Source organism: Brassica oleracea, chromosome C4, assembly GCF_000695525.1.
Source record: "Brassica oleracea var. oleracea cultivar TO1000 chromosome C4, BOL, whole genome shotgun sequence".
Lineage (NCBI taxonomy): Eukaryota > Viridiplantae > Streptophyta > Magnoliopsida > Brassicales > Brassicaceae > Brassica > Brassica oleracea.
The window spans coordinates 16,798,532-16,820,810 of NC_027751.1; the positions used below are offsets into that span (position 1 = coordinate 16,798,532).

General features: G+C 37.7%; 2 protein-coding genes and 1 pseudogene across 2 annotated transcripts; 1 reads left to right on the plus strand and 2 right to left on the minus strand.

The window, feature by feature from the left end:
* Positions 1-2,410: 2,410 nt before the first annotated feature.
* On the minus strand, positions 2,411-7,119 carry LOC106338266 (annotated as a pseudogene).
* Positions 7,120-9,198: 2,079 nt separating this feature from the next.
* LOC106338268 lies at positions 9,199-10,508 on the minus strand. The gene is made up of 6 exons (XM_013777286.1): positions 10,429-10,508; positions 10,222-10,345; positions 10,119-10,128; positions 9,726-9,823; positions 9,429-9,644; positions 9,199-9,336 (listed from the first exon to the last, which is right to left on the minus strand). The coding sequence occupies exons 1-6, from the start codon at positions 10,506-10,508 to the stop codon at positions 9,199-9,201; spliced, it is 666 nt and encodes a 221-aa protein (XP_013632740.1).
* A 2,692-nt stretch (positions 10,509-13,200) lies between these two features.
* LOC106338269 lies at positions 13,201-14,514 on the plus strand. Its single transcript, XM_013777287.1, has one exon. It carries the CDS (start codon positions 13,201-13,203, stop codon positions 14,512-14,514), a length of 1,314 nt encoding a protein of 437 aa, XP_013632741.1.
* The last annotated feature ends 7,765 nt before the right edge of the window (positions 14,515-22,279 follow it).

The following is a 22,279-nucleotide window of genomic DNA, read 5'->3' on the forward strand; positions in this document are numbered from 1 at the left end:
ATGGACTTCCAATTTTTATTATTAACATAAAGCCTTTACTTTTTTTTCTTAATATACTGCTATCCATGTTTCCAAACAATATTATATTTTTTTTATACTACTATTCATGTTTCCAAACAAACTTCTTTTTTAAACTTCTATCTATATTTCCAAGCAAATTTCATTAAAACTACTATTCAAGTTTCCAAGCAATCTTAACGTGTACTTCAGTTTTAATAATATAGACTAGATCATGACCCGCGCCCCCGCGTGGATGCTGGATTTAACTTATGTTCAACGTAAATTCATAAACTATTGGTTTTATAAAATGTTCATTTATATTCTTATGTTTTGTAAATTCCATGTAGAGTAAAATATATTATTTTATAATATAGATATTTAAAATATATTATTTTATAATATAGATATTTGATAAAAAAAATTTAATCTCTACATAATATTATATCTATAATTGTATAACTTGATGCAATTTGATGTAAGTGTAATATTCATATATTAACTTCTTAGTTTTTGTTTATTTATTTAAAAATGGTTTATTTTTTATTGATGTGGTTTTCTATTAATTATTATTAGTTTTATGATATTTTATTTTCTTTAAAATTGTATTGTAGCATAATAGAATAAATATTAAATATTATAGTTTGTATTTTTTTTCACCACAAAGAAACAACAACCATAAATTGCACAAATATATTGTACTTCACTTTAATTAATTTTAAAACTGAATATGTCAATTGTTTAAAAAATGGGCTACACTATATAATAAAGTGACTTGGGTCATAAATTTGGGCTAGACTATATAAAAAATTAATCTGTTAAATATTTAAAGAATTGGGCTGACATTATTATTTTCACTGTGTCGATTAGTCTAACTAATTACTCCGGGAAAATAACGTATTAGCCAAAAACCCAACTAATTATTTGCTTTCTCCTTAACTTCTATGTCGCCCCTACGGTGTCTCTTTCTTTGATCTGATCTTCGTGTCGAGATTACTCAAAAACTTGATCAGACACAAAATCTGAGGAATCCTAATTCATGATCACCAGATTGTTCATCGATTTATTGTATAAAAGGTTCGACTTTTTATATTCTGTTTATTCAATTTCGATCGTGAATGATTAGGCTTTTTAAAACATAAAAATTGTTCCAATCTTTCATAGATCTGTCATCTCTAATAGTAGATTGGCCATCACCGAAGTCTTTGAAGATTTGTAAAAAATCTTCACGCTCTCAAAGTATGTAATAGGTAAAGTCAGTGCTAATTTGCAATCTTTGTGTACATCGAAATTCAATTACATGATGACCAGATATTGGAATCATTGCAAGGTACCGAAAAGAAGAAAAAAAGAGATGATTTGATTACACGCTTTCTATCGATTATGTTAGCATATTATATGGTCAACATGGAAGAAAACGATTTAGGTTTCTATTTCTCTTTAACACTTTTTGTTTGTTACTTTCTTTTTCTTTCTAGGTTCTGCTTTGATTATTTATAGTTGATAGAGTTTTTGTCTTTTTATTTGTGTTACAGAGATGATCCTAGCGAAGCATTATTCCCTATTCATAATTTGACTAAGAGCATAAGCAGCAGTTATCACCCACGGTTCAGGTTTACATCTTATGAAACTCTTTCTTTGTTCTTTTGAAATTATTATGTGTTTACTAAAACCATGTTTTCTCCTTCACAGTTGCATATGAGACACATAGTGAAGGAAGAAGAGCCTGAAACAGACGAAGGAAGAGAGTAAAAAACTTGTCTTGCATATCAGGTAGTGTATTTTCACTTTCGTTTTGTAATTATTTGTGAAAAAAAATGGTCCTGTTTGACTACAAATATTAAATGATCAATATATATTTTCTTTGTTTTTGTATGCTTCCAGGTCATGAAGGTGTCATTGATAAGAAATGGTTATGTTGGAGAAGAAATATCACTAACCGGAGGATCACAAATACCAAATAGAATTGCCAACCTTCATGACAAACCAAGGTTAGTATAATTTAAAAATGATTAATTCATACATTAATCAAGAAATAGAATCATTTAGGATTGTGGTAGATGTAGGCGCGATTGCTGATAGGACTGAACTTTTTATTTGCCTTACGCTTGTTTGTTCCATTTCTAGATTGACTTGAATGATTGTGTTTGATGTAGTGTTTCTGAAATAATTTAGTTCAAAGAAATGCATAATTTTGATTGTTGATAAGTAATCAATAACAATAAAATAACATCCATCTTATTAATAACAACAATGTTCAAGAATTCTGAAAGTAAACTCCACTTTCTTCACGAACTGAAATCTGCAATACAAAAAATAAATCTTAGTCAGGTATTATAAATTACTTTAACACATTAACTGTGAAACAATTTTCCTAGGTCATTAAGATAAGATTTTAAAACGACGTACCTTATCAATCATTTTTTCCAAGGTTGTTGAAAATTTCTTTGAAAACTACATTCATGATTTTTCCCTGAGGCTTTCCATCTTTACCAAGAGCCAAAATTTTCAATCCTTTCTTTGAGGTCACTCTAGATATGCCACATATAGCTGTCCATGGGAAAACACAAGCTTTGGTAAAAAAAGACCCACTTCCGATAGAGATTGTCCTTGGCTTTTGTTTATTGTAATAGCAAAAGCCACTGCTAAAGGTAGTTGCCTTCTGCGCATTTTAAAAGGCAATCGGGTGCCTGATGGTGTTATTGATAGTCTCGGATTATCTACTATCTGTCCAACCTTTTCTCTAGTAATGATTCTGTCTTGAACCATAAAATCCATCACTTGAGTGATCTGAAGCCTGGTTCCATTCATTAACCCTGATGTAGGATTAATATTCCTTAAAACCATTACGGGACAACCAACCTTCAGTCTAAGAATATGATTTTGTAAACCAGAAACCTTTATAGTGTTTAGAAAATCATGACCAAGAGCTTCGTCGTTAACTGAATTTGTATCAGAAGGATCAATACTGTCTGCGCTGAAATAAATCTTTTCTTCTCCTGAAACGCACCAAAAAAATAATCAAATATTTATATGTCATTTACGTAAACATAGTTATGAAGGAACCTTGTCTATACTTACCATCGAGCATATCTAGCATGTAATTGTTGATAATGTTCACATCTTCATTAGTAGGACACAAAATATCTCTTTCTTGGAAGAATTTTGGCTCTTTGTTTTGTTGTAGTGAAGCAAAATCTCCATAAATTGCTTTGCTGATAGCTTCTATAGGATTATCAGCGTCGGTTATCAAAAATTCTTCTGGAATTTCGATCTCAGCTTCACCATCATTAGGCTCTGCAATCTTTCCTTCACCAACCTTCAAAATCCAATCCGAGAATTCCTTTAGATCATCTGCCTCTTCAATTGTAAATCACCAGCCAACAATCCCAAAGATATGAAGAATTCAGTGCGGCCAAAACAATTTCGGCTCTTCCAGCTCCATTTATTACAGGTAGAACCTGTCTAAAATCGCCTCCAAAAACAACCACTTTTCCACCAAATGGTTTGGTTCTGTGCTTCCCAACAATATCAGACATACTTCTATCCAAAGCTTCAAAACAATACTTGCTCATCATAGGCGCTTCATCCCATATAATCATTGATGCTTCTCTTACTAAATTTGCTTGATCTGAACCATGAACCATAGTACATGAAGAAAATTTATCAGGGTTAAGTGGTATACCAAATCTTGAATGAGCAGTCCTACCGCCTGGTAACAACAAAGAAGCAATTTCACTTGATGCAACATTAAGAACAATATCTCCTTTACTTCTGATAGCTGCTGATAGTAATTTCCAAAGGAAAGTTTTACCAGTCCCACCAAAGCCATAAACAAAAAAAGCTCCCCTCTGTTCCTTTTGTCACAGCATGAAGGATTTCATCATATATTTTCCTCTGTCATCTGTCATCTTCAGAAGATCAATATGTAGAGCTTCCAACAGTGCTTCATGTGGATAATTGCGCTCGTCTACTGTAAGGACGTTTGAATCATTGCTGTTTGTTTCTGGAGGTTGTGGCATAGAAGTGAATTTAGCAAGAGAAGTCCCTAAATGCCTCAATTGTTTTTCAACCTCTTGTAATGCAAACTTCTTTTTGTCCTCATCACTTAACAAAAATTCTACAAAACAAAGATAACAGAATAAGAATAAAATTATTTGTCAACATTCTCAGTAGTAGAGTAATTTGAAGGAAATAGAAAACAAAAGTCAATCTTACCTGGTCTGTTCAGAATTTTCCTGCGATTATACTCAATATCTTCAGACAAATACTGCCATGTTTATTCCCACACAGTCTCTGGCATAACTAAACTATTGTTGATGAGCATCGTGTCAAAAAAATTTCGTAGTTCATTTGCTGAACCAGCATAACTTCTCCTAATCAGGTCGTCAATATACTCTTGATCATCATCTAACAATCCACGAGCAAAACATGCTTCTTTGTATCCACAATGAACAACACCTCTGTAAGTTTTAATGTCTTCGTAACTGGTTGGGCCTTTCACAACGTTTAACAACACACGTAGATAGTAAGAATCTTCTTGCGCACGTGGAGCATAGTTTATCCTGCCAATGCTAAATCCCCTCTTACGTCTTTTGAATTTCTTCTCCTTTTTGTGGTAGGTAAAGTAGTTGGGAATTTGGGCATAAGTGATAGTTCTCGCTAGATCATCAATCTTACACAGTTCGAACCATGCTAAGAATATGATATTCTCAATTAGCTTACGACTTACCACAACTTCCATCTTATCTTTACCCTTGAAAATGATAAGCTGTTTACCGGGTAGATGGAAATTGAGCTTCTCAACAGTTGTTGACCGAAAGTGAAGAGGGAACTGAAAAGTTCTCCAACCAGCTTCGCTCGCTGAAATATATCTACAAAATCATATATCAAAAATTAATTAAAGGAACAACTGTTTATTAAGAGATATAGGTCGCAACTGAATCATTTGCTAGAAAATAATTTTGGTTCTGTGATTACCTGCAGTCGAAGAAATCTTTAATTTCATTTTTCTATTGCACACTCTGTCCGCTCAACTCATTCTGTACAACATTATCAGGCGGTTCCACAACAACTGTAACACGGTCCTGGCCTTTGTTAATATACTTAAATAAGTATTTAATAGAACCAGTTTGGTTGCATCATTCTACATTGATGTGAGCTTTGTACCGAAGAGATAGTTGCTTGTTATATGAAATGACCCATCGATTGTCAGTTCTGAAACCATTCTTCAATTCAATACTCTCAGATTGGTTACGCCTTCTATACACCGAAAACCCTTCTTTGTTAACTGTAGTCTTCGAGACAAATGATTTGGGATATGACTTTGAGTATATTCTATTTTCCATGCATGGTGATTTCATATTAGCAGCTCCACATGGACCATGAATCATCATGTCTTTAATGACTTCATATAGCTCGGGTTCCTCTGACTTAATAGAGATTTCAGCAGAAATTATCTTGTCAATGTCGTCTGTAGTTGGAAGCTTGGAAGTAGGATGCAAGAATAAGAGAATGTGTGCGTGCGGTAGACCACGTTTCTGAAACTCAATGGTGTACATTGCTGAAACAAAAAGAAAATAGTATAACTTAGTGTAAATAAGTAAACCGAGATTTTTAAAGACAATCTGATGAAACTTACATGAAACAGTCTTTCCAAGAATATGTTTCTTGGTTAAGTCATCCATCAATGATTCAAGTTTGATCTTGAAAATCCTAGAAAGAATTTTCGGCCTGTCACCTGGATTTAATTTCCTCTTCTTCATAAATCTTGTGATTTCTGGCCACTTAGGATTGCATGTAAAAGTGATGAACAGATCCGGGAATCCAAAATGCTTACAAATAGTCATAGCATCCAAATACATATTCTTCATATATCTAGGACCACCGGTGAAAGAAGCTGGCAACACAAATTCTTTCCCCTGGTCATGCATATCAAGCTTTCCAGCCCTCTCGGATTCTTTAATAGAGTCATAACTATTAGAACGGAGAGTAGACTGATTACACTTCAGATAGCGAATACAATTAGACTCTATAGTTGTGTAGGCATCAACCAGAAACTGCTGGAAAAGACGTCTGGCATGTAAAAGACTGTGAGATTCGTTCTTACGTTCTTGAAGATGAAAAGCAAAGAATTGCCTCATACTAATAGTACCCTTCTTGTGTTTCTTAGTAGCTTCAGTGACACCATTCTGTATCTCAAGTCTGAAACCATCTTCTCCATACGGAAACAATAGAGGATACTGAAGTGCAAGATATGAAACATGTATTTCATTAATCCTCATAAGTCTCCCATAATGCTTCTGAAGTACAATCTCTTTTATCCATATTGAAATCTCCAGGAATTAGTGCAGCAACTTTAGATGCTGTGGGTGTATTGTATGTCCTTCCATCTTTAAGACAATCACTAAAAACCTCATATGGAAAGCATCTTCTGGGTTAGTATTAAACCGATCTCTTGCTGATCTAAACTGCTTCACATATGGATTCACTTCATTTAACATCTTTATCAAAATCTCAATGATCTCTTTCTTCAATCCATCTTTCTTTTTCCCTTGAAAACGCTTATTACCTTTGCTGAAATATAAGAATAATCTCTGTTAGCCTTTAAATCTCTATTATAAATCAATTTCTGCAAAAATATACGTTAATATGTATTGACAAACAATAACAAACATTAAGATCTCATCACAATGTGCCAGCTTTCATTACGAAATAGGAACAAATAAGGTCACTACCTCAAACAATTAGCTCTGTTTTCTGCTTCAGTTGCAGTGTCCACTATGTACATTTGGCCAAATTTAGCTTCCTGACCATCTGGTGGTTGCAAACTGCCCATTAGATGGTAATTCTCTCCTTGCAGTTGAAACATATCTGGGCCATTGTCTTTTTAACACATCTATCCACTTTCCCACCTAGATAAGTAAATGAGAAGACCATGTTATAAGGTCTCATGTTTCTCTGAAAATGTTTGCTTTGTGCATCATCTCCTTCCATCAATCTTTTGAGTACAGTGGGTGGGTCTTTTAACAGAGGCAACTGAACTTGCCCTTGTCCACAACATAGGGTGAAAGTAGGATTTCGTGAATTCTTACGTTTGTTCAGCCTTTCACCATACCACATAATAGCATTACAATAACCGCAGGTATATGATGGATCACCTTCATCTATGTAAGCTATTAACACAAAAATGAACACAAGTTAACGAAACAATACTAACAATTAATAAAAATTTGTATCATGTACTAAATATTTGGTGTTCTTACAATCTCCTTTCGGTTTAGAAGTGGATTTTGGAGATTTTGTAGAACAACCAGAATGTTTTTCTCCACTTGCCTTTCTTTTGTATTTTTTTCAATTCGTAGGAGCAGTTTCTGGCTCAACAGACATATCAAAGTCTATTTGTTCATTTTTGGAATCTGTAGTATCCTTTGAACTACAGTCAAAGTCCAGTTCATCATCGATTTCTTCAAGTATACTTGTCATTATAACCCAGTGATATATTAGAACACACAAACAAGGGTCGAGATTGCATTTCTATATTATAATATATCGAGTATCATTATACCTTGATCATCTACATTGTAATCATCCATTTTTATATCATCATCACCACTGAGATGATCCTCGTATATTCCATTTTGAGGGGCTGATGGTGCAGCTTCTTTATCATTTCCCAAGGCATATGATATGTTTGTAATGTCTTTCAAAACATTCTGTGAATTCTTTCTTGGTTTCTTTACTATTCCGAGATTTCTCTGTGCCTTTGCTATCTGTTTCTTTGCTACTCCTAAATTTAAATTTTTTACTCCTGAGTTGTTGACCTTTTTAGCATCTGTGAAAGCAAAAACTTGGAAATTAGAGTCCTTTAACCAATATTTGACTGCCAATTAGATGGGCTTAAAGAAAACTTACTTGATAGTGTTGTCAAACAACTCCTTGGTTCTGGAGAGTTGAACAGAACATTTAACATCAAGTCCAGACCTGTAAGTTTATAAAAGTAATATATCAACACAAACACTTGAGTGCACAATCACTGAAAGTCTGCTACAAATGAAGAAAATTAAAACAATCACCTAGACTGCATTTTCGTCTGTTTGCAGTGCTTATAGGTGTGTATGATGTTTCTTGTACTGAAGAACCAATATAGTTCTTAGATGCATCCTTACCGACACCATCATATAATCTCTTATATACTGTTGTTAAAGGAACCAACGGATGCACAGTCGCAGACTTGCTGGATGTTTTTCTTACATTTCGGTCGAGCGGAGAAAACTCGGATATGTTGATTTCGGTATGATCCTTTCTTTTTCTTCTCATTCTGCTTTTGCTCGCTTAAACTTACTTCTCTGTTGATATCAACTCACGAAAGTTTGAATAAGATGTAGAGAGTAAAAGAGTAAAAGAGTAAAAGGGTTCCACGCTTGTTTGGTGCTTTGTGAAATATTATGAAAAGGTATCCCATCTATTTAGGTGTTTAATTATGAATTTATTTATTAGGTAAATGAATATATGATAATAAATATTGTATGATAGTTTCATTAAACCACATGATTTTTGGGTGGCATCCCTTTCAATTATGGTTTCCCTTTGTTTAAATTTTTTAAAACCCAAAGCATCATCTTTTTTTTCTTGCTTCGGTGAAAATAAAATTATACCAGAATTGGAATCTATATTATTAAAAGCTCAAGAACCTCAGCCTGTTTGTTAAAACTATAGGCTATATATTGAATTTTCATTGGTTTTATAACTCATTTAGAATATTATCTAAATAGGATATATTGCTTGGTGAGACTGTCTATTTGTTTGCAATAAGTTTACTGAGGTGTTTGCAGCCGTGTAGTTCAAAACTCTAATGTTTCATACGTCTGCACTTTCAGAGATGATGGTGGATGCTTACTCTGCTATTAGTTTATGCAATTCTTTGCAAAAGCGGGTGGGATTGTAACAATTTGATCCTGCACCATCCTATTATAACTAAAGGTATGTTGTTAAAATTATGCCTCTCATTAGTAAATACATGATCTAGCTCTCATTTATGTTTTGAAGAATAGACAGATAAGAATATAAATATCAAAACCAATTCATAGATTTATTAAATGCAAAACAGAATAGTCCAAATAGAGCAAAACAATAGAATAAAACACTAAATAAAAACACCAGCAAATAAAAAAACAACACGTTCTACTCAGTTTTAGTTTTCTACAGCTTGATTGTATCCGTGCACAACTTCTTAGAGGCCGAGGTCACATCAGGTAGATCATCATTATCCTTTCTCTTAGAGAATGGAGTGGTCACATCTTCAGCAGAATTCTGAGAATTAGAATCAAACTTTGAAACCTGTAAAACAATATAATAAATTTCTTTGTCAATTTTAGCTGAACGAATATAGGTAACATGCTATTTGATTTGAGTAATAGAAGGGCATGTACCTCTCCAGCAGAGAAGGTTGACGAACCAGACTCAATAAGAGAAACTGGAGCACTTTGAGATTCGATTTTATGAATCTCTTCACCAGCCCTTACTTCTGCCACCAAGTAAGTGCCTGCTCCGTTTGTGACATTGTCTGAGCTAATCGAAATACCAAAACAAAATGATTTCCCAACTAAATTCTGTATTGGTTCAGGGAGATCTTCTGGATCTTCAATCTGATACATAAAACATATAAAAAAGGTCAGTTATATGTTTTTATGTTTGTAGAATTAATAAACTTAGTAAAATATACTTGCCTCATCGTATGAGCCATTCCAAAGCTCCACAGCTTCATTACCAATAACATTTTTTCCAATAGAGTCAAGCAACATTACTTTGCATGTGTCGCTGTCATCTGCCACATACACATGAAGCTTGTACCTAACATTTGAGTGTGACAAATTAGTAATATTTTTAGCTTAACATTGAAAAATAGTTTAGAAGAATAATTTACACTTACTTTGGAGACACATTAGTGACATTAGCACGACAGTTCTCACAACGCCATAATGGTTTTTCATTTTGTGTAATTCTTCAAGGATCATTTCTACTGATCCTATTAACACGGCGGTTTCATCCATTTGCATCATGTCCAAAAAAAAGCCAACCCCAATCTGTGTTAATTGATTCGATGGAGCATACGATTTTACATTTCTGCGCCTGGAAAATTAAAAAAACACACAATCTTATAGTACTCAGCTGTAATCAGATCTCTAATTCATAATATAACTTATGAGAAAATTTAAAAATAACCTCAACAGCCACCAAAATCTCAGAAATTGAACAGACATCATCCCAATCTTCTGCTTGCTGCTTCACAGCCTTGTAATCCGGTTTGTTTTCCACAATAGCAAGAGGAAGTTCGGCTTGCAACATCCTGAATTTTATTAATGTACAAATTATCAACCACATTTGATGCATCCACGTAAAAGTGCCTCTAAAATATGGATCTAAATGTACCTTTCTTTAAAATCAACTGCTTCTTGCACTTGTGGGTTGAGAGTCACAAGGGAAGCATCAAATGCATTTGTTATTTGCATATTTCCTACTCAACAATAAACTTGCTGCTGTAAGCTTCAGTTTTAATATAGTCAAACCCAAATTACTTTTTATATTATAGATAAATGTTTATACCTTTGTAGTAGCTGATTTTAGCAAACCTAATCAAACAAATTATTAGTTGCCCTTCATTCTCTTGAAGATGAGATTCAATAAGTTCTGTGAATTTCCCCCACAGACAACATTCCATGTCATTCCCACTGAAATTCAATATAGACAATTAAAGAATGTCGATTATAGTTCTTATACAGTATAAAAGATAACAAAATATTGCTTAGTTTGTGTCACGTAGTCAGAATACAACCCTCTTCCGATCTTCGTTCTTGACTTGCACAGTTTGTATAGTGCGCATATCAAATATTTCACCGAGGACATATGTTCCAAAAATATTGTAGTTTAGTTTATAAATCAGTGAAAAAGCATGGGCTAATATAAGAAAAAAACTCAAACGAATATTATACCAATTAGGAAGTAGGGATTCAATTTTCCCTCAATGATATTGTAACGATCCGGTTTTAACAAACCATAATTAAAATTTGGTTTGATTATTTATTTAGACTAAACCAATCTGAAAAATAATTTCTCCTTAATGGTTTAGTAAACCAGACATGCTTATATATTAATTATAAGTATTTCTTTATTCTTAAAACCTAAAACGTGAATTGTAGCGCAGCCATCTTTCATCACCATCATCTTCTTCATTAGCCACCTCAAGCCATCTTCACCTTTCTCCCTCCATTAGTTGGTCCATTGACCATCATTCTGGGAGTAAGTAGCTAAATCTTTTCTCTACGTGTTACAGAAAGCGGATCTCCAATCGGATTTGTATTCTAAAAGTTATGTGTGTTTTATCAAGGGATGTTTCTGCATAACACATCTGAGACCAGTATTGGGGAAAGTCAGGAACGGATTATGAAATCATAGAATTTTGACGTCAAATTTTCATGATAAATTCTAAACTCACAGATCGACCTATGGCAGAAAGCGGATCATCATTTGGAATTTCGGTTTAAATTTTATGGTTGTTTATTTGGGACTGTTCTCTGCAGAGCGAGTCCACGAATAGTCAATTTCATAAGCGTTTTCCTGTTTATCCCGACTGACTTAGAAAACGAGCGAGATACCGTTGGAAAGGTCTCGTTGTCAGCTTTCCAGATCATTCTTTAGATCGATAAACTGAGGTACAGTTAGGAAGTTATGGCTATTTTAATTTCGGGTATCAACTCTGTTCAAATTCGAAAATCATAAACCTAGTCTTCTAATTTGGAAACCCTAAATCTATTGTTTTAGGAAAGTTTCTTATTGACCTAAGCCATTAATTCTCATGTCGCAGTTGACTGTATCCTCCGTTGTCCATTTCATCCAGTGGCTAAGGTGAGGGTTATTCCGTTTAATCCCGTGCTAGTTTAGTACTACAATTATGGAAAGTTTAGTTTCGAAACATGTTCCGTCTCTGTGAATCGAGTCTAACTGGAGTCTTGTTTGTTTTCATTTTATTCTTTGTCTAAACCGCAGATAGGAAATTAGATGATTCAATAGTTGATTGATTTGGTTGATGTTAAAAGACGGTTATATATAAGTATACATATAGTATGGATTGGTTAGACGGATACAGGGAACTACTTCTGTATCGGCCTATTTGTGTGGAGATTACGGGGCGTACAGGGAAGCACTTTTGTACCACGTATGAGCTGTGGACGTACAAGGAAGCACTTCTGTACTACGTGGCAATTGTTTGAGTTGAGATTGCGGGGTGTACAGGGAAGCACTTCTGTACCACGCATGAGTTGCGGGAGTGTAGGGAAGCACTTCTATACTACGTAGCATTGTGTATGAGGGGAATGTGGGAGTACAGGGAAGCACTTCTGTACCACGCATGAGTTGCGGGAGTGTAGGGAAGCACTTCTATACTACGTAGCATTGTGTATGAGGGGAATGTGGGAGTACAGGGAAGCACTTCTGTACTACACATATTTTTGGTATACATAAAAATTTATATATCTATATCCGTAAGAGGAGAATGCGGGGTGCAACGAATAGTTATGTACTATAAGCGCATTGGTTGTTATGTGTGGCGCATTAGGTGCCATGTTTGTTTCATGCTAGAGCTAGACCTACATAGTCGTACTGCTATGTACTGAGTCAGTGGTTTGCGGTTTAGCATCCCATACCTCACTGAGTGACTCCCCTGTTGCTCACCCCTCTTTTCTCCTCCTTCCAGGTGAGACTGTCGAGCATGAGTGATTGCTATCGGATTGGTGCTTTTGGGCGTTTACTTCTTTCCATTTCAGACTTGCGGGTTTTATGGTTTTATCGTATTTTTCTGGATTTATTCCATTATTTGGATTTATGACTATTTGTCGGATTTATGATATGTGCAGACGATTTATGAGGATTTATAAATAGAGATTTCACGATTATTTTTTTTATTATTTTTTCGGAAAATACGGGTATTACAATTTGGTATCAGAGCGGGGTTCCGTCCCGGCTCAGACCCGGGATGGCGATTTGTGGGACTTTGTTTTAATCGGTTTTTGACGATTTTGAAATTTTTATGGGGTTGGCAATTTTTTTTTAAAAAAAAGTATAGCACCTTTCTGTTCGGTTATTTTTCAGTAATCGATAGTGTTCAGATTTAACAGAAATTAATCGTGTCGTCCATTCTCTATTCAGATGCCGCCAAAAAGAGGAGGTAAGCGTACTCGCACCGTTAGGGTCAGAGCTGATGCTCGTGAAGTTGTGGATGAGCAGGGTGCTGCAGGGGGTGTTCAGGCACAGGGTGTGCAGCATGCAGCCCCACAGTTTGAACAGGCTGCGCTCATGCAGATGGTTCAGCAGGCAGCTACCCAGGCTGCTCAGACTGCTATTCAACAGGTTACCCAGGAAGATGCTCGTGTAGCTGCACAAGAAGCTGCTCGTGTAGCAGCACAGGAAGTTTCCCGTCAGTTGGCTGCTGGTCAGCAGATTCCATCGCAGGAGATTCCACTGCAGCAGATCCCACCACAACAGGATCCACTGCCGCAGATGCATATTCCTCAGGTTCCTGTGCAGGGGGTTCCAGGACAGCAGCTCCCTCAAGGTTTGCAGCAACCTTTACCGGTTTACCGTGCTTATGATGAGAGGTTTTACAGACTCACGAGTCAGATGCGAAACATGGATATGGAGCATTTTGGGGGAACAATGGATGCTACAGTTGCACATGATTGGAAGCTTAGTCTGCAACGGAAATTAGAGATTATTGAGTGTCCACCAAAGGCTTCGCTTAGGTTGGCTATGCAATACCTACGTGGAGATGCACTTGTGAGGTGGGAGGGAGTGCGATTGGGCCATCGTGGGCCTGATAGACTTACCTTTGCAGATTTTATCCAGGAGTTCGATAGGAAGTATTTTCCAAAAGAAGCTATGGATAAGAAGAAGAGTGACTTCGAGCATGTGAGCCAGGGTGACATGACAATCATGGAGTATGAGGTTGAGTTCAACCGACTTCGCAGGTTTGCAGGAGGTGGTATTACTGAGGAAGACCTGATTAGAAAGTTTTTGGGTGGGATGCGACTCGAAATTCACAACAGATGTCGTGTCGTCACTTACTACAGATTGGGGGATTTGGTGGAGAAAGCTGCTGAGCAGGAAGCAGGTTTGGCAGAGGAGCATAAACTCTTTAAATCAGCTCAACCTAAAGTTGTGAAGACTTTAGAGTCACAAAAGAGAACATTGGACGAGTTAGAACCACCTAGCTGCCCCGGTTGCAAGCGCAATCATTATGGAGAGTGTATTAGGTGTCATTCATGTGGACGGACAGGCCACATGGCGAGAAACTGCCGGTTTAAACCATTGAATGCGGATTCAGTTAGACAGATTGTTGAACCCAAAGCGGCTACTATGGATTGCTTTAACTGTGGCCAGTCAGGTCATATTTTCAGGGATTGCCCGAGGAGGGAACATGCAGAGGATTCACCACCGCCTAAGCGCCAAGCCATCGACCAATGAGTTTTTGCTACACGAGATTAGGAGGAGGTTGAGCCGGGATCCACTATGTACCTTTTGTTATTTTTAATTCTTGTGGTTTAATACATTGTTTTTCTATAACAAATCTTGCTTAATTACTAAACTCGTATTAATCGGTTTTGGTTCATGACAACTCTCATTCTAGTTGGTACTAAGATTATTTATTGTTTTGTGAGTTTGAGTTTGGTCAAGTAGTGGTTATCTTAAGGTTTGTGTGAGCCAACGTTTAATCATATTCCTACCGTCAACACAGAGAAGCGAAGTCAAGATCTGAATTCGGGACGAATTCCTATTTAAGTGGGGAAGAATTGTAACGACCCGGTTTTAACAAACCATAATTAAAATTTGGTTTGATTATTTATTTAGACTAAACCAATCTGAAAAATATTTTTTTTCTTAATGGTTTAGTAAACCAGACATGCTTATATATTAATTATAAGTATTTCTTTATTCTTAAAACCTAAAACGTGAACGGTAGCGCAACCATCTTTCATCACCATCATCTTCTTCATTAGCCACCCCAAGCCATCTTCACGTTTCTCCCTCCATAAGTTGGTCCATTGACCATCATCTTCTGGGAGTAAGTAGCCAACTATTTTCTCTACGTGTTACAGAAAGCGTATCTTCAATCGGTTTTGTATTCAAAAAGTTATGTGTGTTTTACCAAGGGATATTTCTGCATAACACATCTGAGACCAGTATTGGGGAAATTCAGGAACGGATTATGAAATCATAGAATTTTGACGTCAAATTTTCGTGGTAAATGTTAAACTCACAGATCTACCTATAGCAGAAAGCGGATCATCATTTGGAATTTCGGTTTAATTTTTATGGTTGTTTATTTGGGACTGATCTCTGCAGAGCGAGTCCACTAATAGTCAATTTCATAAGCGTTTTCCTGTTTATCCCGACTGACTTAGAAAACGAGCAAGATACCGTTGGAAAGGTCTCGTTGTCAGCTTTCCAGATCATTCTTTAGATCGACAAACTGAGGTACAGATAGGAAGTTATGGTCATTTTAATCTCGGGTATCAACTCTGTTCAAATCCGAAAATCATAAACCTAATCTTCTAATTTGGAAACCCTAAATCTATTGTTTTAGGAAAGTTTCTTATGGACCTAAGCTATTAATTCTCGTGTCGCAGTTGACCGCATCCTCCGTTGTCCATTTCATCCAGTGGCTAAGGTGAGGGTTATTCCGTTTAATCCTGTGCTAGTTTAGTACTACTATTATGGAAAGTTTAGTTTCGAAACATGTTCTGTCTCTGTGAATCGAGTCTAACTGGAGTCTTGTTTGTTTTCATTTTATTCTTTGTCTAAACCGCAGATAGGAAATTAGATGATTCAATAGTTGATTGATTTGGTTGATGTTAAAAGACGGATATATATAAGTATACATATAGTATGGATTGGTTAGCCGGATACAGGGAAGTACTTCTGTATCGGCCCATTTGTGTAGAGATTACGGGGCGTACAGGGAAGCACTTTTGTACCACGTATGAGCTGCGGACGTACAGGGAAGCACTTCTGTACTACGTGGCAGTTGTTTGAGTTGAGATTGTGGGGCGTACAGGAAATCACTTATGTACCACGCATGAGCTGCGGGAGTGTAGGGAAGCACTTCTATACTACGTAGCATTGTGTATGAGGGGAATGTGAGAGTACAGGGAAGCACTTATGTACTACACATACTTTTGGTATACATAAAAATTTATATATCTATATCCGTAAGAGGAGAATGCGGGGTGCAACGAATAGCTATGTACTATAAGCGCATTGGTTGTTATGTGTGGCGCATTAGGTGCCGTGTTTGTTTCATGCTAGAGCTAGGCCTACATAGTCGTAGTGCTATGTACTGAGTCAGTGGTTTGCGGTTTAGCATCCAATACCTCACTGAGTGACTCCCCTGTTGCTCACCCCTCTTTTCTCCCCCTTCCAGGTGAGACTGTCGAGCATGAGTGATTGCTATCGGATTGGTGCTTTTGGGCTTTTACTTCTTTCCATTTTAGACTTGCGGGTTTTATGGTTTTATCGTATTTTTCTGGATTTATTCCATTATTTGAATTTATGACTATTTGTCGGATTTATGATATGTGCAGACGATTTATGATGATTAATAATTAGAGATTTCACGATTATTTATTATTATTATTTATTTTGGAAAATACATGTATTACAGATATCTGCATAACTTGCAAGATCAAGGAAGTTATTGTTTTTTTGTAAATCAGATTTCGATATGACTATGTCACCACTGATTGTCATCTTGTACTGCAGGTTCGTTGGTCGATACTGCCCACCCGCTTGGGATACGGTGAAGTTTTCAACAAATCGCCATTCTCCAATAGGTAAGTCTCGCTGAACCCGAAACATTTGACTTCTTTTGCATGAAGCATGAATCTTACCACCCTGTGAGCAGGAGAAACTTCTTATTAAAGTATGTTCAGTTTTTGTAATCTTTATAAATATATATGTGAAAAATAATTTCTTATTGTTTCATCTGCAAGGATGCACTCAAGTTTTTCTCCTCCAAAGTTCTGTTTCCACGAATGAAGCATCTTCAAACGTAATCTCCATCCGGTTTTGTAAGGTTTGACATCCTTAAGCAGGTTACAACTCGCGTTACTCGACATTTCTTGTTGTGATTTTATTTTTGGTGATGGTTTGAGAATGAAGAAATTGTGTCGTAGAGGGATATCTATATATATGGTTATGAAAATTGGTGAGCACGTTAAATATCGCAAGCAAAATCTAACCACTAAGATATTTCTTGATTATATGGTTGATAGATATTTGGGTATATTCCTTTTTCTCTTACGAAATACTTCAATATATTGTTATATTTGTTTGCGATGATTTAGATAACTAATTATGGAGGCATTCAATGGATTTTAAGGAGATAAGGAAGCAATATAAGAGATTTGGAAATATATAGCTTGGAGAAAAAAAAGATGTGGGATGAAAGTTGAGTTTAGAAAATTAAGGTAATCATATATTTCTAGATTGCAACCGAGAATCTAGCCTATTTTGTGTACCAATTAATTCGAATTCTCTTTTTTATTAAGATATTCTCACGAATATTTGATGTTTTAATAGTTTGGTTAATTGAATCAGTTGGTTAAGATATTTATGGAGAAAGTTAACCAATAATGTGCATCTTATTGATTTCGATTTTGGTTTAAGTTGTGTGACAGTGAAATTACGAAAAGGGCATTAATGAATGCAGCAAAGAAAACGTTTTCTCCTACTAACCTTGTTTCCAAACAAACATTTTAAAAAATATATAAGTCTGCTATCCAAGTTTCCAAACAGTACCAAAATGTAGTTCAGTTTTAATAATATATATTACTTTCTAATGCTTTAAATGTCAAAGATTTGGAGAGCCAGTATTTGGGATCAGATATTGTGGGTGGAAACTTAAAAAATAAAGGGAGACTGCTAGGGTTTTGGCGATTTTGAGGCGACTTCATATCTGAGATCACCTCGTCGAAGGCGCCGGATCTAGCGTTTTCCGGCGGTTACATGAGAGACGGAGACTACACCACACTCCTCTCTTCCTGTTTCTCTCATGCCCCTTGCAGTGTTCCGTTTCTTTTTATAACTTTTGACAATCTTTCACCGATTCCGTGCTCTCCAAGGCAAATCAAAAGCCATGTTTTCAGAGAAATCTTATTCCCCTCTATTAGGGTGTTCATAGAGATCTCAGCGGACAAGATGTACCGTGAAAGGAATAATCGTTCTAGGGCGGAAAGCTCTCACCAAACCCGAACCACACATCACGCTCGACGAAGTTTGAGAGACGACAAGGAAATCATCAAAGTTCCTGAGTTTGACTACACAGATCTTGTGGAGAAATATAAACTCTCGTTGGTGGGAAGAATGTTCCATCAAGATGGAAGAAGCGTGGATGCACTGCTAAAACACATGCCGAAGCGTAAGATTTGGGACTTTGAAGGTCGGGTACGTGGAAGTAATCTTGGGAACAATAAGTTCCAGTTCGACTTTGATAGAGAGGAGGATCTACAAAAAGTTCTCCTTCGTCGCCCTTGCCATTTCAATAAATGGAGCTTCTCGCTGGAACGTTGGACCCCAACAATCGAAGTAGACTACCCAAACTTTATGCTCATGTGGGTCACAATCACTGGTGTACCGACACATTACAAGAAAGATGAATCCTATTGGAGTATTGGACTGGCCCTAGGAGAGGTGGAATCTGTTGATGTTGATAATGGAAGGGTCAGAGTTCATATAAACGTTGATGAACCTCTGCAATTTAAATGGAAGGTTGGGTATGCAAATGGGGACGTGATTAACGTAACCCTGAACTATGAGGAAATCCACCGCTATTGCTACACTTGCAAGAGAATCTCGCATGAAGAAGGTACTTGCCCTGGGCTCTCACCGGAACAGAGAGAATCGAACATAATTGCTCGACTTAAACAAAAAGAGAAGGAGGAGCTGGCTGCTAGAGAAGCCTTCTCTGCTCCGATAAGAGGTTTCGCGACCCACGTGAGGATTGACTCCCAATCAAGGATATCTCACGCCTATGACTTAGACAGGAAACCTTTGGACCCTCACATGCATAGAAGTGACCGCTTCAAAACAGAGAAAAAAACAGAACACAGACCATGATGACCTACGCTTCAGAATCTCAGGTAAAAGAGAAAGCCTTGCGAGAACTGTCTGGAATAGACTCGATCACAGTCCTGTTGGAAAAGTTCCCCGAGATTGGGAGAGATATCATCCCTATCAGAAAGACCTCCGCGCAGACTCTAGATATACTAAGAGAACCACAGAGACCCCCATCAAACAAAGCCGATACGGGGACTCTGCTTCATCCTCCAGTTGGAGAGTAAAGGGCTCCAGTCCTCAGAAACAGAACCGAGTCCAAGAAAGATCTAGGGAATGGAGACGCCCCGACCCTCCAGCATGCTCAAACCGATCGCATGATTCTCAAAGAACCATCTCGGAACCACACCGGCTTCAGAGAAGTGACCCTTCAAGGCGAAGAACTGGGCAATACTCAAGTTATGAGCCAAGACTGGAATGGCAACCAGTTCGTGTAGCTACAAGGAGTCGGGAGGAACAGCACCGAGATGACAATGAACAAAACAATGAACAAGAGATGGAGAGTGAAGCAGAAGAGGATAGAAGACGAAGAATCAAAGGGAAAGCCGCCGCAAGGAACTCAGGTGATAAGGAAGGTAATGGGGCTTCTGATGGTGGAGCGAGTGGGACTTTTAAGACCAAAGAGCCATTACCAAACAATGTGGCATTACCAAAGGAGATCCCTGTGACTCAGGTGAACACAACACAAAATATGCAGTCTACTCAATCTCAAGAGAAAGGCTTAGCGGTTCAAAAGACACCAACGCCTAGTTCTCCAGAGCAGGCTGAGAAGCGCGATAATCAGATCCCAATGAGTGAGAGGCTCAAGATAGGATTTACGGGAAAGAACCTAGCAGCACAGGAGACTGATCTCTTAACCGAGGAGGAGATTAACCAGATGGCAGATCAATATGCCATCGTGGACTTCGATATGGATGAGGACATGTTGAATGATGATGATCTGCTAGATGAAGAATTGGAGGAGAATACAGTGATACCAGAGACACAGGAGTGTGAAAAGCAGTCCAACCTACCACAACAGGAAGAGGACAGAGCCGTGAGAGATGTTGGAAATGAGAAATAAAAGGAGAAGACAACGACAAAGAAACCGCGTCCCGCAGCCAGTAAAGAGCAGGAACTAAGCTAGAAGGCCCAGAAGGACATGATGCCACCGATAAGCATCAACAAACGTCGGGGAACTCGGAGCCCAGACACAAAAGGTGCTGCTGTGTCGAAGAAACTGGCTATCAGAGGACGAGCCTCACCAAAAGGCAAACTGGTCAGACATGGACGGCTCAGCTCGTCGAAAGTCTCAGACCCGATGTCAATCCCTCGTTTTGAGGTGTATCCTTTGGCTGCTAAAGGCCAAAAATCTACTGCTGTATCAGGTTCGGTGGGGTCCCAGAAACCACCCAGTACTCAGATATGAGTGCAATCGCCTGGAACTGTCAGGGGGCATGAGCCTACCTGACCAAGCAACACTTACGTGAGTTGCACCGCTGCTTTCATCCTAATTTTCTTTTTCTTTAGGAAACAAAAAACAATTTTTCTTTTATGCAAGATTTTAAATTTGAATTTGGTTATGATAATTTGTTCACCGTAGATCCTGTTGGTAGGAGCAGTGGATTGGCTTCATTTTATATGAATGACGCTGAGGTCGATATTGGTTTTTCCAATAATCGTATGATAGATGTTGAGGCAAAGATAGAAGGACAAAAAGTGTATATCACTTTTTTGTATGGAGATCCGGTGATAGAATACCGTGAGAACGTTTGGAAACGTCTAATGAGGATGAGTATGAACAGATCAGGAGCTTGGCTGATCATGGGAGATTTCAACGAGATTACAAACAATGGCGAAAATAAAGGAGGACGAAAGAGATCTGATGCATCTTTCCTACCTTTCAAAAATATGTTGACATGTTGTGGTATGATTGATTTCCCTTTCGTTGGTAACTCTCTTTCCTGGGCAGGTCCGACGAGAGCAGGAAGAATACAATGCCGTCTTGACCGTGCAGTTGGAAATGAAGATTGGCACCAACTATTTTCCCACACGTATGTGGAGTATTTGATGCGCTGGGGTTCTGACCATAGACCCGTACTTGCGAGATTCCAGTCAAGAGAGAATCGGCACAAAAAGGGCTTTAAATTTGATAGACGGTGGATAGGAAAAGCTGGCTTTAATCAAGCGGTTCAGGGAGCCTGGGATGCAGCAAATCTTGACATGGACGCTTCCTTGTGTGACAAGATCAAGGAGAGCCGAAAAGCTATCTCCCGGTGGAAGAGGAGCAACGTCACAAATAACGCAAAGCTCATCGAAAAGCTCAAGAAGTAACTGGATAGGGTGCAGGCAGACGAAAATATATCAAGCGAGGAAGAGCTGGAACTTAAACGAAAGCTATGTGCTGCCTATCGAGATGAAGAGCTCTACTGGAAACAAAAAAACCGAGCACTCTGATTACGAGCAGGAGACAGGAATACTAAATATTTCCATGCCAAGACGAAACAACGCCGAGCTCGTAACCGGATTACGCGGCTAAAAGATTCGATGGGCCAGTGGGTAGAATCCGGGAAGGGCATTGAGATGGTGGCGACGGAATACTTCCAGCAACTCTTCTCCTCGTCTAACCCGACTAATATCTAAGATTCACTCCGGTATGTTACCGCGACAGTTAGCAATGATATGAATCAGCAACTCTTAAGAATCCCTCAAGATGAGGAGATAAAGGAAGTGACTTTTGCTATAAACCCTGAGAAAGCACCAGGCCCAGATGGGATGACGAGTCTCTTCTATCAACGCTTCTAGAACAAAATCGGACAAGATGTATGCAGCATGGTCCGGACCTTCTTCGAGACAGGAGAACTAGATGAATGCCTAAATCAGACAAACATCTGTATCATTCCAAAGACAGACAGGCCGGCAACCATGGCAGAGTTTAGACCGATCAGCTTGTGCAATGTAGGATACAAGATCATCTCGAAAATTATATCCACGAGATTGAAATGTATCCTTCCGGAACTGATTTCCGAGACCCAATCAGCTTTTGTGGCAAAAAGGCTGATTACAGATAATATCTTGGTTGCGCAAGAGATGTTTCACGCCCTCCGAACGAATCCCAGCTGTAAAGGAAAATATATAG